This window comes from Miniopterus schreibersii (assembly GCF_964146895.1).
Source record: "Miniopterus schreibersii genome assembly, chromosome: 16".
Classification (NCBI taxonomy): domain Eukaryota; kingdom Metazoa; phylum Chordata; class Mammalia; order Chiroptera; family Miniopteridae; genus Miniopterus; species Miniopterus schreibersii.
Window position 1 is genome coordinate 6,492,956 of NC_138116.1, and position 17,089 is coordinate 6,510,044.

Genomic DNA, 17,089 nt, shown 5'->3' on the forward strand with positions numbered 1-17,089 from the left:
TAGATGGCCCCAGGACACCTTACAGCCGCCTCCACCTGCCACCGCCTTCTTCGGAAACGCTTCCCACTGGGCTCCTTCTAAGACACAGGTGGGAGGGGTCTCATCAATTCCTTAAAGCCTATGAGGCCGAAATGGAAAGAGGAAATTAATCGCTCATATGTGTTCTTTACTGTGATTCAACCTGTGCATTTGTAGATGGCTCAGAATTTTCCAAACCATAGGAAATTCAGAGAAGCAACGCTCTTTATTTCCGGCTTTTTCTGAACATCGGTCACCCAGGAAGGGATGCCATGTCTCTGGAACTTGGCTTGAAATGATTTTACTTCAATACCCTTCTCTAAATAACCTGAATACACCACAGGCCAAGGCGGTTCTATATGGCAGGAAAATCTTTGAAGAAATGAACACCAAGTTATAAGATTATGGTTGGCTTTATAATCTTAGTTATGGGAGGGGAGAAATGAATCTATATCTCGTCTTTCTCATGAACATCGCTCTCAGCCTCCCATGGACTTGTCCCTTGAAGCAGAAAGTTAGAGAATAGTGGATTATTTTAATAAGCAGCTTCCCAAGCTGAATGAAAATTTTTACCTTATTTAGCTAAACAAACATGAGATTGCATTTTGCAAGTAGCTGACACATTGTGAATGCATGATAGCACTGATTGACTCCATTGCTTCATCTTATAAAGGAAAAGAAATAAATGTGCATTTTAATTAGTGCCTTTTCCCTCTGACCCTATTAAGAAAACTCTAGTGTTCCAATGGGATCAGTGTTTGGAGAAGTATGCTTTTTGGAGCGATGTGTGATACAGATTTCTCTAGCAAGAGTACATCTTTTTGGCTGAATCAGTCTTTATTTAGCAAAAGTCCCCATTAGTTTTGGACGCCACTGCAGTTGGGTGTTGGGATCCATCTGTGGATTAAATTTTTCCAAGGAAATGACAATTATGCTCTTACTGAATCCCTCTATGGTAACCACCTATACTGTGAAAGCCAAATATTAGTCACCATCTAGATCTGCAGTCAGATAATGAATGGCTGTGTGACGCAGAGGGGATTGTTCCACTGGGCACACAGATCTTTCCTTTGCAGTCAGATATAGCTTCGGACTTCCATGGTGAAGAACTCCTGTCATTTGCACCTACTAAGTATTAAGGGCCACTTGCTAATCTTCACAGCAAGAATTCATAGTAATAATAAATAAATGTCTGCTTGACTTGAAATGTAGACAGTGTGAGTTTGCAATCTGCTGTGTGAACAAGCCACCTACTATGGACCTTGAAGGCACTGAACATATTCTTACCTATTGTTGAGTAGCTACTTGGTACTTTAGCTATTCCCTACGTTGTGATGTGAGAGCCACAAGAGCCCCAGGAGGAGCGGTTGCCTCCCTCTAATAATTTACAGTCTCCGACTGAGCAGACGAGCAATGCACATGTGAAATCAAATGAGTAGGAGGGACACTCCTCTGACCCTCTCTTCATTTGCTGCCTCGGCCTGCAGCCCTAACCTGTGATCATTTCTTATGGCTTTTTATCTTCAGATGGTTTCCCAAATCCCAATTTTCATTTATAAGGAAATAGATGTATCAAAACTATGTTCCACCAGGCCGGGCGTGGCTCAGCGGTTGAGCATGGCCTAGGATCCAGGAGATCGCCGTTCGATTCCCGGTCAGGGCACATGCCCGGGTTGCGGGCTCGATCCCTAATCGGGGGCGTGCAGGAGGCAGCCGATCCATGACTCTCTCATCATTGATGTTTCTCTCTCTCTCCCTCCCCCTTCCTCGCTCTGAAATCAATAAAGATACATTTAAATAAATATGTTCCAAGAAATCTCCTGAGAGTGGAAGCTGTGGGCATGAATGCCAAGCCTGCTATTAAAATCCTGTTTTTCCCCTGCTTTCTGCGGGAGGAGAGGACTTTTCATAGCATCTCTGCTCAGGCAAACCTAGGAAGCACGGAACGGGACCCCCGTTTTCCACAGCACTTACTAATTCCCCCAGATCGTCTCCAGCCCGACTGTGGCGCAAGAAGCTGGGCCTTCTACCTTTTCCACAGGACCTGATTCCAAATGAGTGGCTCCATTTTCACGCTCCTCTCTGGGTGAGTTTCTTCTGTTTAAAAACTAAATTCCACCGGGATCTGAGGACGGGATTGAATCTTTTCCTTCGTCCTGGGCTAGTTTGTGTGGTGCAGGGCATATCTCCTGAATTGGTATTTAATTGCAGGCTTTTGATAAATTATCTTTGAATAGTCAAAGCCCCTGTGTATAAGTTACAAAGAAATACAGCTTGTATGAAAATTACGCGAAAGTAAAATGCTGTACCTACTGTCACCGGTCACATGAATGACTAACGATAGCAAAACAAATACCATTAGATGATTATTAAGAGAAAACCCACGTTACACCATTACTCGTTTCATAGGTGCTTACTTAGATCTTTTATTGTACTAATTAGGATCAAATCCAGATATTTGCTCTCCCGCATTTGGATTTGAGCTACATCGGTCCACTTGAAACATTAAGGAAATACAAATGAATTCGCCCTCTTAGGCAGGAGTTGGAGGACATTATTCCTATGATTTAACCATAGAGAAACTGAATTTGTAACACAGACTTAAATCCTGTCACCCGTGTTTCAACTTCTGGTCTTATCAGTAGAGAAAATCTCAATTCAAACCTTGGATTTATACCCAAATCTATTCTTTTATGTGGCTGGCATAGCTGAGTCACCACGTTTTAACAAGGCAGGAACTGACCCTGTAAACAGAGCTGTCTTGTGATCTCATTGTCGTCTCCCTGCGTGGAAACCGAACTACATGAAGACGCATACTGTACCTGTGACAGCAACGAGGGGAAACAAAAACCCAGTGGGAGAGGCAGCTTTCCTGTTCACTGACAGTAAGCCTCTCATGTGCATTAACACATGCATAGTGCTTCTAAAAAATTCATGGAAATGATGTATTTCTCACTTGGATGAAGGTTAAACCCCAAAGCTATTGCTCTTAATGTCCATTATTTTTATATAAAAATTTAGTGCCTCCTAAGTACAGGGTTAAGCGAAGGAAGTAGTGTATTTAATGAATTAGTGGCAGAAAGCAAAGTCGAAGCGCACACACACACACACACACAGTCGTATCTGGTGACTGCGTGACGCATCTGAAAGCCTCCTAGGGGCTGAAAGGGGGGTTAATTTTGAGTTGCAGTTACTTTGAGCTGTGCTCAGCACTGAAACGCCCCCTCTCAGTAACCTGCTTTCATCATTCTGACTTGACGATGTTTAGAGTGCAGTCATATCTTACATTATATTGGCGATTTAAAAAGAATCCTCTACTCACCCATCACACACACGTTTCTTATGCATGAAAGTATGAAAAATTAAAAGCCGGTCATGGCAACTCTCTCGGCAGTTTCCAAAAGTAAGATAACCTGCAAAGGTCTGAGGCTAAACAGCTTCAATAGTTCACAAAACACTAGCGAAGCACACACCACATAAGCAGTTTCCTCTGAGTAGAAGGCGATGGAAATGCGATTGGCATTTCCCTGCAGAAGTTATCTGAGCATCTCCCGGGCAGAGGGTCATGTAGCACAAGACTGAGTCGCCGACGCCACACCTGCGGCCTCGAACTCCAGGCGGTGCGGCGGAGAGGCGGGCACGGCCCTCGGCCGGGGCTCAGGATGAGTCGGGGCTCTTCCCTGCGGAGACGGGGCCCAGAACGCGGCGGACTCCTGTCCTGCCTCCCTCCTCGGGCCTTCTCCTCTCCATGGCCCATACGTTACTCAAACCCTGCAGGAAGGGGACTGGTACCCAAACCTGGCCAATGACGCAGGCGCGGCGCTCAGAATTGCGTGACTGCCCGAACTCAGCCTTCGGCTCATCTCCGGCCAGGCTGCTCCGGAGCGACGCGCTCCCAGCTCCACGGGCTCTACCGAGAAGCACAGCCCGTCAGAGCGACCTGCAGCCAAAGCGCCCAGCGCCCTTGATGATAGAAGATCAACCGGGACCCTGCAGGAGGAACGGTCCAGTTGGCAAAAAATAAAATAAAGTCATGGTTGAAATTATTTCTCCAAAAGAAAAAGTAACCTCTGTAAACTGACTTTAAAGGCCATGCCATAAAACCAACATGAAAGATAGAAAAGAAAGAACCCTAGGCACTGACCGACGTTCCGCTCTGTCTCCGTCTCCGGCACCCTCGCCGGGTCGCCGTCGCAAGGCAGCCTGGCCTGCAGCCCACTCAGGAGTGGGCGCAACGCAGGGCTGGGAGGCGGCGCCTGCGGGAGGCCTCACCCCCAACTCCACTGACGACCCCCTCAGACTGTGCAAACTTTTTCCCACAGGAGAGCTCGAGAGCGCCTATGAGTTCATGCTCAGAGTGGATTTCATAATTTCCTTTCTGTGCGCATACCAGGGTATTTATTTCTCTTACGTAATTTCCAGGGAGTCCGTTATGTGACCCAGCCGACTCGGGGGCCTTACCATCAAACAGTCCCCGTTGCTGAGAACCACCGAGGACTGATCTACGACCGCAAAGGAGCTTAACAATTCCTGGAAGGAAAGGGGTTAAGAGCCAGTGAAAACACAAATCCACACGTAACCGAGCGCGCTCGCGCTCTGAATCTCTTCCTTGCAAGGGACCACGACAATGGCCGCTCCGTAACCGGTGCTTCTGGTCCGAGAAACCGTCTGCCCGGAGGACACGTCTCGCCCACCGCAGGGGATCTCAGCAGCCTCCTGGCTGGAAAGGTCCTCTGGACGGAGAGATGGGCCTGCTCCCGAGCTTTCTTCCCAAAGGACCCGGGAGGTTCGCGACGTCAGGGAAAAATAACCTCAACTGCTGGGCGGGCGGGCGGGAACAAACGGCCTTGCGAGATCGCTTTGCGATGGTTTGAGTCAAGCTGGCAGGTCCTAGAACTGTAACTGCTTTGTCCCAATCTTAACTTGCTAGGCAGGAGGGGGATGGCTCGAAAAGCCAGCAGGCCTTGGCTTCAGAAAGAATTACGAGCAGATAGAAGCCACTGCACTGGCTTAAAAGTTTTTTAAAAAAAGAAAACTGGCCCCAGCAGACGCCCGAGTCCTCTCTGTCCCTGCCCTGCCAGCGAGGCTTCTCTGGGTGAGCAAGCTGGTTGCAAACGGGGCTCTCGGGAGGGGTTCACCTGGGCCAATAAAAAGCAGGCAGGATGCGGCGGCCTCTCCCTCGCCCCACGCAGGTCCCCCCAGGCTGACCATCAGTCCCCTTCCCTTTTTATCTCGTTTCCCTTTCTAGGCATTTTCCACCCGTCGGAGAGCAAGGCCATCGCCTGTCGCGCTGATGGGAGACGCCGCGCGTTTGCCCTTGGCCACGGACTCCCCCGTGGCCGTGTCTTTGCCCGTAGAGCCCAGTGGTGCTGGAGCGACATGCAGCAGCTAAAGGGCAGAACTAAAGCGGAAAAGGCGGCAGCCCAGCAGAAAATACGCAAACGCTGAGAGACGGCATCGGCGGGAGGTTTTTGTTCAGAAAAGCCAAGTCTTCAAGAAAACGCAGTCCTTTGCGTGGAGCGACTGCCCAGCCCAGGGGTGGCCCCCCCGAAGTGGGATCTCCCAGGCGTATCCCCCGTCTCTGTTCGTGGGAAGCAGCGCAGGTGGAGCATTTCCGACGGGAAAGGACCTGCCTGAAGGACCCGGAGCAGAGACCCAGGCTCCGTAGGTGACCGTCCCTGTGACACACGACCCGCGGCTATTTGTATCCATCACAAAGAGTAACGGTTTTCAATGTGTTTTTAAATTAAAGATGCACCGTGTTGAATAAATAGACGAAAGCTTAAAAGAAATAAAAATAACCTGTTTGGCTTTTAGGTTCTGACAGGCGGACTAAACGGCCCTATTAGATTTTAAGGTCGCCTATGTGCTCTGTAACGGGGGGTTTTTAAAGTATGAAAAGTACATTTAAATAAAAGACTTTGCTCTAAAAGGATGAGAAAGGAGATGCCCCCAGCAGGGCGGCACTGAGCTCATCCAGCTCCGCGGCCCGGGGCAGGGGACCTACTCGGTGAGGGAGGCAGCCGGAGGCCGGCGGGCGGAAGCGGGAAAGGCCCGTTTGGTTTGACATTTTACAGAAACGTAGCGGGAGAGATCAAACCCACGAATGGGAAAACATACTTTAAACTCTCATAAGGGCCAACGAATGCTTGATTGAATTTTTTTGTTTCTCAGCTGATTGCTATTTTAGGGCCGGCATGAACCCGGGTGCCACTGTTCCAGAACCGCTTCGGTTTAAAACCAACCCCTGGTTCTCCAGCGCCCGGAGCTCAGCCCCCAGCCCCTCTACCACGCTCTCAGGCGCTAGCTGAGCAGCTCCGAGTCGCACCCAGGCGGCCCGTGGGCCAGGAGAGGGCCCACCAGGTGTCACACGTTCACCCGCAACACTGGGTTCTGATATGTCAGCAACGAGAGAGGGGGGAGCCGGCACGTCACAGGGCCAGAAGGTTTCTCCTCTCTGGTGCACTTACGTGGAAGGTGTTCTTGAGCCCAAAGCCCTTTGCTTCTAGGTCCTCGCGATCGACGTTTCAAGGGCAGATACGACGAATTACCTTTTAGTGCCTGCATGAGCGCAGGTGCCACTCGCACACGGAAAAATGTTCACCCGGAAAGCTGGGTTTTTTGAAACCGATACTTAACGTGTGACCGCGGGCTTCAGAGGGGGCTCGGGGACCTCCTGGCAATGCAGCTGCGTCTCCCGAGCCCACTCGACCCCTGGTCTCCGGGGTGAGCGCTCCGGCCTTTCCTATCTCCACGCGAACCTCCGGTACCTCCCCTCCTAGCTCCATCCTCGCTCCTCAGTACAATGAGAACACAAAAGCAGAGAGAACAGGCCGCCCGCAGCCCCCGTCCCCGGGCCCGGCATGACATCGGCCTCCACGTGGAGCTCTACCTGCAGGGGCTCCCTCCCCTCCTGCATCGGTGGCCGCTGCGTCCCCGCCCTCCCCGGGGGACCGGACGCCAGCCCTTCTCAACTATTCCAGGACTCCACTTCTTTAATTATCCCCTCTCTCCTACATTGTCTATTTTTTCCTCTCTATGGGATCATTCCCATCTGTTCATAAACATGCCGAACTACCTCCCACTTACAACAAAAGAGAGAAAAGAAAATACAGGGAAAGAAAATGAAAGCTTCCCTGGACCCCGCATCTCCCTCGGGCTATTACCGCCTCTAGGGTCTCCTCTCCTCGGCGTCTCCCCTTCATAGGGAGCATCTTACGGGGACTATTAAGAGTGGACACCCTTTTCAGACAACAGAGATATTGGCCCCGTGCTCTGCGCTGAGTATTGTCTTAAGCACTTTCACCCGCACGGCGTCATTTAACTGGGACGATCCTGTGAGGTGAGGGCTTGGAACCCTGATTAAGACAGAAGGAGACCGGCCGGCGGAGGAGCTGGACTGGTTGGCCCGTGGGGACACCACGAGACCCCCACCCCGAGCTGGGTTCAAATCCAGGCCGGGGGGCCGCCTAGATTTCCGTCTAAGTTAAATTAGAGAGTGAAACAGAGAGAGACACAGAGGAGACAGGGAGGCGGGTATACGGAGAATGAGCATCAGACAAACAGAGAGACAGAGAGAGAAACTGTCAGATCTAAGGACAAAGACACGGAGACCAAGAAGCAGATGAGACGGAAAGCCGCCTCCAGCAGGGCAGTGCCTCTGTGAGAACAATCCCTCCCCTCCCCCACCCCCCACGCACACGTATGTACACACATGCACATACACACACACGCACCCTCCTGATGGGAGAATCCTTGGAGCTCCGTTTCTTCCTAATACCCTCCTCCTGGGTTAAAACCGTCTCCCTGATAATATGAAACAGTGGCGTTAAGCTCCTGAACTTGTTACCAAAGATATTATTCAGTCCCAAGCAGACAGAGCTCTGCGGGAAGGTGGCCAGTCCCGTCTTTCTCTGTTCCTCACATCTGGATGCTGACATAAGTGGAATTTAGGAAACAGAAAAGTCCTTTAAACAAACATCACAACCGGCCGAGACGCGCACACGCTCTGAGTGCGCCCCGCGCCCAGTTGCCAGGCCAGTCTCTGCTCGTGGTTGCAGTCGTGTTCGCCACGCTGTATCTACGTATAAGCGCCCCTGCGATCACCCCGATACAGTAACCGGCACCTAAACTGACACCCGAGTTCTGGCTGCTGTAGCTAGATTGCTGGGTTATTTATGAGGTCTCCGGGCACCTGGCCCAGGCTACCATGTTTATATCTGTGCTTAGAGAACAGCCACCCAGGTGAACTCCAGCTTCATCTTCTAAACACATGCTCCACGCGCAGGCGGCAAAGGGAAACCCAACGCGTGGAGCCCACGCTTCGACCGCCGGCATTTGCTGCTTCTCGGTGGAAGCTGTTTTCTGACCTGAGCGGTGCCCGCGGTGCTTCATTCAGAGGCCCTGCTGGCGACGCGATTCCCCAGTTACTCCCCAAAGAGCATCCCTTAGACGTGGGGAGAGGGGGCGGGGTGGGGATTGAAACGTAAGGGACTGACTTCATGGAAAAAAAACGTGTTCCCTTGCGACCACAAGGTGGCACAATGGGGACCGAGAATACTCGACCTCCTGATAGAATTACAGCCACCGGAGGCTTTTACATAATTGTTGCTATTAATAGTTGTTTTTATTATCGTCATCGCCTTTCTAAAGGCAAACCTGCCGCCCTGGCCTTTGGTGGAGCAGATAACGTGCTTTGTTTTCTTTCTGAATCTCTCCCTTCTGCCTGTGAAATCATTCATTCTTTTTGCTCTCACCCAATTCCCCAGTCCCAGAAAGGACAAGTAGGTGATCGGGTCCTTCGTTTTATTTGTCGCCCAAAGCTTTAAGGCGGAAGAGTAATGGCTCGGCTAAGATGCCACCTCGCTGGAAGGGGGTACAGGGCGCTTTACAGTGGCCGGTGGGCCCGCCGTTGCTCAGGCCGTGACTGCGCGGCTGCTCTCCGGCCACCCGCAGCGGGAGAGCGGAGGCGCGGTTCTGGACGTGTGGGGCCCACAGTCAAGGCTCAGGCTTGTCATTTGCGAAGCGCTATTTCCCCGCGTCCCACAACAGACACGCTAGGAGACGTGTGCCCGGACTTCTTCAACGTGCTGTCCATTTATTTCTTAGGATGGTTTGGCATTCGACCCTCTCTCTCGCTCTCGGGGGGCTGGGAGACCAGTGGTGTCTGGGAATCCAGGGACCACAATCCTGGCCAGTCACACTCACCGGGCGGATATAAAAAAGCAGCCACTTTTCCCAAAGTGGAAATAAAACACAGGCTGGCCGATACAGTTGTCCGGGTCACTCACGGCCCAAGTCCCCGATCCGAAGGCACACCTCTTGGTAATGACAAAGGGTCAGCAGCACCGGGACTGAACACCGCCCCCGAAACGTCCGCGGAGGGAGGCTTCTCGCGTTTCATGAAGTGGGACAGCACGTTCGGTGCCCTTGTCAGTCTGTGGTAGATGCCGGCCGCCCTCCTCAGAACACCAGCGCCCTACTTTACTCTGGCCTGCCCGCCCCCACTTGCCGCCTGCCAGTGTAATGCCAAGCGCAGTATTTCACCTTTTTAAAAAATCGGACTTGCGTCGTTTTTAATTCTGTTTCAAATCGGTCCAACTCTAACAAAGGACAGTAAGGAAAACTGAACACCGGGTTCGGCAAACAGTGTTACTCTCGCTGAACTGTCGATTCATTATGGCGGGAAGCCTAAAATGCACGTCGCAGTTAGCGATGCACTAGAGAACTTTAAAAGAGGCGGAAAACAACGCGAAATTAGGACTTCCCTGTTAAATGCAGAGTGTACTATAGAAATGAGACTAGGAAAGGTCATAGTGAACTACATATGCTGATGAGAAAAAAATTATAGAAAGCCAACGAGAAACAACAGCGACGAAAAAGAATCGGAACGAGCAGTAGAGGGAGGGCGCATCGTTACATTTTGTGACTGCAAGGGATCGTGAAGTGATTTAAAAGGAACTTCCAGGCCCTAAGTGCTTGGAAACAGTGGACCAGAGAGGTTGAGTAACTTCCCCAAATCCCCCAGCTCACTAGTGGCAGTGCTGCTGGGGCCAGAGCCAGTTACTCCTGGAGGCAGGAGGAAAACACACTTAGAAAACTGACCCCAACATCAGGATGAAAGCGTGGGTGTTTAGGGAAAGAAAGTAATTTTGTGATAATCTGTAAAGCATCGCTAATAACACTTCTGCTTCCAGTTTCCTTTGAAACACGCTCCTATTAGTATGATATATAGAAGGAAACCAGGGAGCAGTTTACTGAGCAACTCCTAGGTGCCGGCAGTGACGTGTATGTGTATGAATATATATCTCCACATACGTGTGCAGCCTGCCCTCCATATCCACGGGTTCCACGTTCGGGGATTCGATGAACCCCACTGAACCCTAGAAACAGGACCCAACCCCGGGCAGTCTGGTTTCTTCAGCCTGCGCTCCTGGGGTTTACTGATTCCCTAAGGCTGGCTCTGCCAGAGGGCCACATGCTCCTGCTCCCGGGTGAGAGGCTCGAGGACAGTGACCAGCACCCAGGGGTGTACCCATGCACCCCACGGCGCATCAGCCCGGCCCTGAAAAAAAGCGAGCCTTTTCCTTCTGAACCCAACCCCTTTCGTTTGAATGAGACTATGCCCGCTCACTGCTCTTCCCGGCCGTTCCCACACGTCTTCCCCTTTGCCCACACTCCAGCCTCTCTACAGGACGACAAATGAGCAGTTACGTTCAGAAAGCGTGTTCAGAAAAGAACAGGCTTGTATTTACTTCATAGAAGGAATAATCAGTTTTTCCAATTAGTGACCGCAGAGTCGAAACATCCCCACCTCAGGTAGCACCAGGATTACGACGCCCAGTGGCGGGTCGAGGCCCCGGGCTCCTAGGCTGTCCCTCCACGGCTATCTCTTGGGGCACCTGACTCCTCTAAGTTGGAGGGGTCCTCAAATGGAAAATGAAATCTAGTTAAATGAGCTAATGTCTGGGAAAAAAAAAAAGAAAATCTTTGGTTCTGGGATGGGCTCGCTCTGCCCCTACCCTGGCCCCGGGGCCTAGCCTTCCCCCAACCCCCAGGCAAACTGCTGTCAGGCAGGGTCAACCGGCGGGCCCGGAGCATTTTATGTGGGCATTTGGAAGTTTCTGATCGCTTTCTGCAAAGCAGTTTTCACAGGGGCTGAACCTCTCGGGGCCTCTTTTTCTGTCTCGAGCTCCAGTTACTTAGAGAGCGACTCGGGGTGTTTTATAGGTCCCTGTGGTAAACGGCCGCACAGGGGAAAGGCATTCTTGGGCTGTGTGATTTAGTGAGGCTTCATCGGGCTGGTTGGGTGGGTTTTCATCCTCAGGGCTCGCGGAAAACTTGGGATGATTAGCCCGCTTCCCTGTGGCCCCGCGAGGCGCCCAAGTTTCCAGGGGCGCCCCGGCTTCGGCGATTACCCGGCTCGGGTTACCGTCTCATCTAGGCGGCCTTCCGCCCCAGTCCGGCTGCTTTTTCTTGGGATGGCGGACTGGACAGCCAGCCTTCTTTCACTCTGCGGCATTTATAAAACAGCACAAATCGGAGACCCGGCAGCAAAAGGCCATCGTTTATTTATTTGTATCTCTTCCCTGCTAGGTACTCAGCACCTAAGAGTCCGTCTAACTTGGAAACATGTAGCCGTGTGGATTAAGTCTCCAAACTGTACGCAAAAGGTCCCCAACATTCCCAGGAGGGAGGGAGCGCGGGGTGACGTGATGGGGCAAGATGCCACCTGTCCCCAGCCAGATCTCATGACCCAGCCACACGGTCGTCAGAGGACTGCGTGCAGTTGCTTTAGGAGGCTGGGCGCGGCGAGGTGACACGGGGATTCACTCAGACACAACGCCTCCCTCCCCGAAGGAAAGGCTGCACAGCCATGCGGACCAGGGCTGGTTTCCCGGCAACACTGTGATCTTGTCTCTTCGGGCAAAGGCCCGTCGGAGGCCTTGCTTGCGCTCTGGCCACAGATTTATCTGCACTGAGTCTCTAGGTTAAGGTTTCGTTTGCAAAGACCTCACAACCAGGAGAACCTCAGCAGAGAATTTGCCAAGTGCCTCCCTGCTGTTCCCTGTGTGTGTCTGTGTTACCCACACGCGCACTCCCTGGGGGGGACCCGAAGGGCTTGGTGATTTATTGAGTAGCAAGGGTGTGCAGGGGTGGTTTCTAGAAGCCCACAGGTAAAACTTATTAAAACACACACACCCAGGGGCTTCTACACACACCTCCACCTCTCAGAATGCTCAGAGCAGAAGACTCTGCTCACAGGGAGGGGAGCTAAGAGCACGTGTTAAACTGGGTAGAATTTGATGCCCAATCTTTCAACTAGGAGCAGCCCAGAGAATCTCCTTTGCACAAACCCTGCCCAACTCAGAAGTAATGAAATACCAGTATTTCAAGGACGGTTCTAGGTTGCTTGGTATAAACAGGGTGTCCCCCAAAGATAAATACACACTTTGAATAATTATTAATTCCAATGGGTTAAATCTGAAGAGAGAGAAACATCAATTGAGCTCTCAGCTGTTAAAGTGTGTGTCCATTTTTGGGGAAACAGCCTGTATTTCTACAATTGAGTTAAGTTGGTGCAATCGGCCTCCCTGGGGGTTGGAGACACAGTCCCAGCAGAGTTTTGCCTTTTAGCCTGAGACTCCGTGGATCTCAGGTCCCTGGCCCCAGTGACAGTCCCAGTAAAACAGGAAAGTCACTGGGGGGGAGGGGAGGAGGGAGGAGGGAGATAAAGGGCAGCCGGCCTGGTCAGTCCTTTTATCGAGGTCACTCGGCCATCAGTGTCTCCGAGGGATTTCCCAGCCAACGGTAACTCTTTTGTTTTACAGTAACAGTGGCACTTCCTCAGCTTCCCAGAAAATGTGGTTCCCACAGGGACTGCGTCCATCCATGCCATGTGCAAGCTGGGCCGAATGTGCACCTCGCCAGCCCCGGTCCCCTGTGTAACTGCCTTTAGAACCATGGCCCCCGTGTCGGTTAGAAAGCACAGTTATTCTCCCTCGTGCAGAGAAGTCTGCAGATCCGCAGCATCAGGGGACACCCCACCTTTCCCAGTGTCCCTCGGAAGGCGTGGCCTTCACTCTCATTCCCACGAGAGGCCAACAGGAGCTTCAGCTACCAAACGTGCCGCTCAGAAGGGCGCACTCGGGGGGCAGGGGGCACAAGCCCGCTAAGCCAGGCTTTCTGAAGGTCACCTCCGAGGTCTGCTGACAACTCAGGGGCCAGGCCCAGGCCCCGCAGGCATCAGCCCCCTGCCCCCCAGCCCCCCAGCCCCCCAGCTGCAGGGAGACTGGAGAGCATCGTTGAATTTATTTTTTAACCTGGGCACACTGTGGTCCCCATTGGGACACTGTTAGAAAGAAGCAAAGAAGGAGACATTTGATGACCTGGAAATTTAAACTACCTGCCCACTGCCTCGTTGAGGGGATTAAGCGTGTCTGTGCACGGCGCCTCCCGGGGCCCGATGAGCCGGGGGTCCCCGAAAACAGACCTTCCTTCCCCTTCCCTGCGCTCCCTCCCTCACTGGGCAGGGGCCTGCACCAGCCACAGCACACGGTGGAGCCATGACGGCTGTTCGACGGGCTGTCCAAACCCGGAGAGATGCTGACACTTCTGCCCCCTCTCTGATTCCACGCAACAACAGTGTCACCACAGCGGCCAAGTTCACGCCACCCAGAGTTCACAGTTTCTGCGTTGAGATCTTTATTACTGAGTAACTCATCGGGGTGTCGAGGCAGGTTATAAATCTAAACAGAAAACTAGAGATAAATATTACACGGGAGCGCCAAGTTTACATCCTATGCTGGGTAAGAGGTTTAATTTAAACAGAAAAAGCGACACAGAGAGAGGGAGATTCCCCAGAAAGAGCCCAAACTATCTGTGTGTATGTATATATAAATAAAATAAGCAGATAAAAAACTGTGGCATGTCCTGATCAACTCAGAAACCATGTTTACAACAACCAGGCAGAGAAACCTGGATGTGGCCAACAAGTCTTCCCTTTATAAAGCAAAGCGCGTCTTCGTCGCAGGTGATCGAGCTTGTGTTTAAAGTAATCATGATTAACATCTTTTAACATGGACACAGAGCACACAGGTGTATCTCCTGTGCCCAAAGGTAAGCAATGGGATGGCCCCAGCGTCTCCATTCAGTACTGTGCACCACATCACGTTAATTATGTTTCACAGAATCTTCAGTTTAAATGACTGTTCTAAATTCAACAGAAACATTTCCTAAAATCCACAGTTCCGGTCATTTGTGTTTTGTCCAGCGGCCAAGGCGGGCAGCAGACACGGCGGCTTCTGGCACCGTCCCCCTCGCCTCCCATCCCCCCGGGAAGGAGCCGTCGCCCACGGACACGGGGAACCAGCCGGCGGAGGCTGCAGTCCTGCAGGCCGCTGCTCAGGTCTCCCCCAGAGAGTCTGCGCGTGTCCTTTGTGGCTGTCCGTTCCCTCGCCCTGTCTCTGGGGTCCAGTGCCCTGGCCTCTTGCTTGGAGGAGGGGGGAGGGGGGCGTAAAGAGCCCCCCTGTCAGAAAGCCTGCGGGGGTCAGGGCTGCCGTGTCTCTGCCCCTCCTGGCTGGAACGAACCAGGGCGTTTCGGAGAGAAACAGTGCTCTGAGCAAGGACGGCAACTCCTCTTCTGCCTCCCGGGTTAGAGGGAAACAGCTCCCGGCACTCGGGGATCTTTACCCCGGCAGGAGGCCGCGGAGAAACGTCTGAATCGGTGGCCCCGTCTATTTCTTGCAGCCACTAACTCCTCCTGCTGATGCCAAGACACATTGAGGGGCAAGCGAAGGGACTCGAACGGGACGGCTGCTGCCACCGTTGGGTACCTCAGCAAGACGACCTACTAAACGCATGCCTGGCCTGTGTCTTGATTAGGTGGCAGGATGTTTTCAATAGGAAGCCACTCATTAGGCTATCAGCTATGACTGATGCTGGCTGCCTGTTCTATTTTTATTTATCCCGGTGTCCTCCCCTCCCTCCCCAGTGTTGAATTACACCTCCAACCAAAAATACGAGTACATGGAATCATACAAGGAGCTGACGAAACTTATATTAATCAGTTAGACTCTCAGCAGCATCCCTAATACAAAATTTGCTAGCTGAAGGGAGGGAAACAAAAAAGTCTAAATGATTGGATACTATGTAATTGTTAGATTATCTTTCATGGCGTTTAACCTGCTCTTCTTAGCAGCAGCATCGCGCACAGCCGCCCACTCCCTGGAAGCCCTGTTTGCAGCTACTTGCCTTACGCTGACTGGCGGGGAGTAAAAGGATGGGGCGCGACTACATTTGGGACTCCACGGAGATCCTGTTGAGAGTGAGGAGAGCCTTCTGGTAAGGGGCCTCCTTACACTCATCTGGGGCCGAGCTGGCCGTCTCCTCCGGGCTTTCGCAGCTGCTGACGATGGCCACGGCGCTGAATGACCTCCGCCTGACCTTGGTTTCCGACAGGCCGGAGCCTCGGAGCGGGGGGGCCTTGTCCGCGCTGTGGAGCTGCTGGTCCTTCCAGTCCAGCTGCTTGGCACTGCAGAAGGGCGCGTAGACCTCCACGGTGCCCTCGAACTGCAAGCAGTTCACCTTGTAGTACTTTCTCTTCACCTCCAAGACGTCGTTGAACCTGTGCCCCCAGAGGATCTCCCGGGGGACGTAGGAACTTCGGGACTGGTGGGAGGTCCCCGTGGAGTCACCGGTATAGATGAATGTCACCAGAATCTCAAAGTTGTCCTTGGCCACCGCTTTTCGGTCCAGGGCGTACAGAGGGCTCTCGTGGTCGATCTCGTGGACGATAGTGACCGGTGTGACCAGGATGATCTGGTCGTTGACCAGCTTCAGGTCCTTGAACGCCATGGTCATGCGCCCTTCGCTGTCCTCCGTGTAGCGCAGAAGCTGGGCCCGGACGGTGCCCTCCACCACGTGGTTGGGCCGGAAGTCGCCGATGCGCCACATGAGGCAGAGTTTCCCGTCCCGCATGCCAATGAGGGCGAAGTAGCTGAAGCGGATGGTCTGGGCTCGCTTCCGAGCCGTTGCCATCTTGGCCAGGGCGGCGCCGATGATGAAGGTGTTGATGATGCAGCTCAGGATGGACTGCAGGATCACGGTGAGCACGGCCACCGAGCACTCCTCGGTGACACAGCGGTACCCGTAGCCGATGGTGGTCTGGGTCTCCAGGGAGAACAGGAACGCCCCCGTGAAGGAGTGGACGTTGTCCACGCAGGGCGTGATGTCTGGGTTGTTCAGCAGGTCCCCGTGGTGGAAGGCGATCAGCCAAAAGACTGAGCCGAACGTCAACCAGGAGAGGATGTAAGACAAAGAGAATATCACGAACATGTGGCGCCACTTGGTGTCCACGAGGGTGGTGAAGATGTCCACCACGTAGCTCCCCCACTCTCCGAAAATGTGCTTGAAGTACACGTTGCAGCTGCCGTCCTTGTGGAGGAGGCGCCGCCGGGCCCGCCTCTTCTCCGCGAGGACATGCTCGGGGGGGTAACCCGGGTACTTGGGGTCCACGCTCACGATCGGGTAGCTGCTGCCGTAATAGCTCATTCTCGCCGACGCCGGGCGGGCGTCCAGGGCAGTCTTGAAACAGAGATAGTTCTAGGTGGGGTCGCTCTTGGTTGGTTTGGGTTTCCGGTTAACAGCTGAAAAGAAAAAAAAAGAAAACTGAACTCACTTTAGCTTTCATTTCCATCTTTTCCGCAATTCGCCAAACGCGAAGCAATTTCATGCCATCCTAAAGAGCTACGGCCTCGTGTGAACGACAGAGACCCTCAGGACTGGTTACACGTTTTAGTCTGGGCTTCAACTCAGCCATTGTGGGAACAAAACAGAAACTGGAGAAAATAACATTTTTACAAATGCAGAAGGTTTGAGTAAACACTAGGATTATCCCAAAGGAAGCCCCACTGCCTTTTCTGAACTGACATGAAAAAAAAAAAAATTTGCCTTCATTTTGCAGCCTCCTCTGGCATAAGGCCACTTAGAAAACAAAATAATCTATAAGGTAAAACGGCAGACTCTGCCTCAGATATTTATGTAGCAGTCTTAAAAGCTTTCTGTTTAAATC

General features: G+C 52.4%; 1 protein-coding gene across 5 annotated transcripts in view; it reads right to left on the reverse strand.

The window, feature by feature from the left end:
• Positions 1-13,700: 13,700 nt before the first annotated feature.
• The window catches only part of KCNJ16 (potassium inwardly rectifying channel subfamily J member 16), a 93,290-nt gene continuing 89,901 nt past the window's right edge, over positions 13,701-17,089 (reverse strand). For 4 of the 5 annotated variants that reach the window (XM_081115864.1, XM_081115863.1, XM_081115866.1 and 1 more), the window contains one exon: positions 13,701-16,664. In XM_081115864.1, coding sequence (XP_080971990.1) covers positions 15,310-16,569 — 1,260 coding nt within the window. In that variant the 5' untranslated portion in view covers positions 16,570-16,664 and the 3' untranslated portion in view covers positions 13,701-15,309. The remainder of the gene's footprint in view (positions 16,665-17,089) is intronic. The other variant, XM_081115865.1, reaches the window with a different exon arrangement.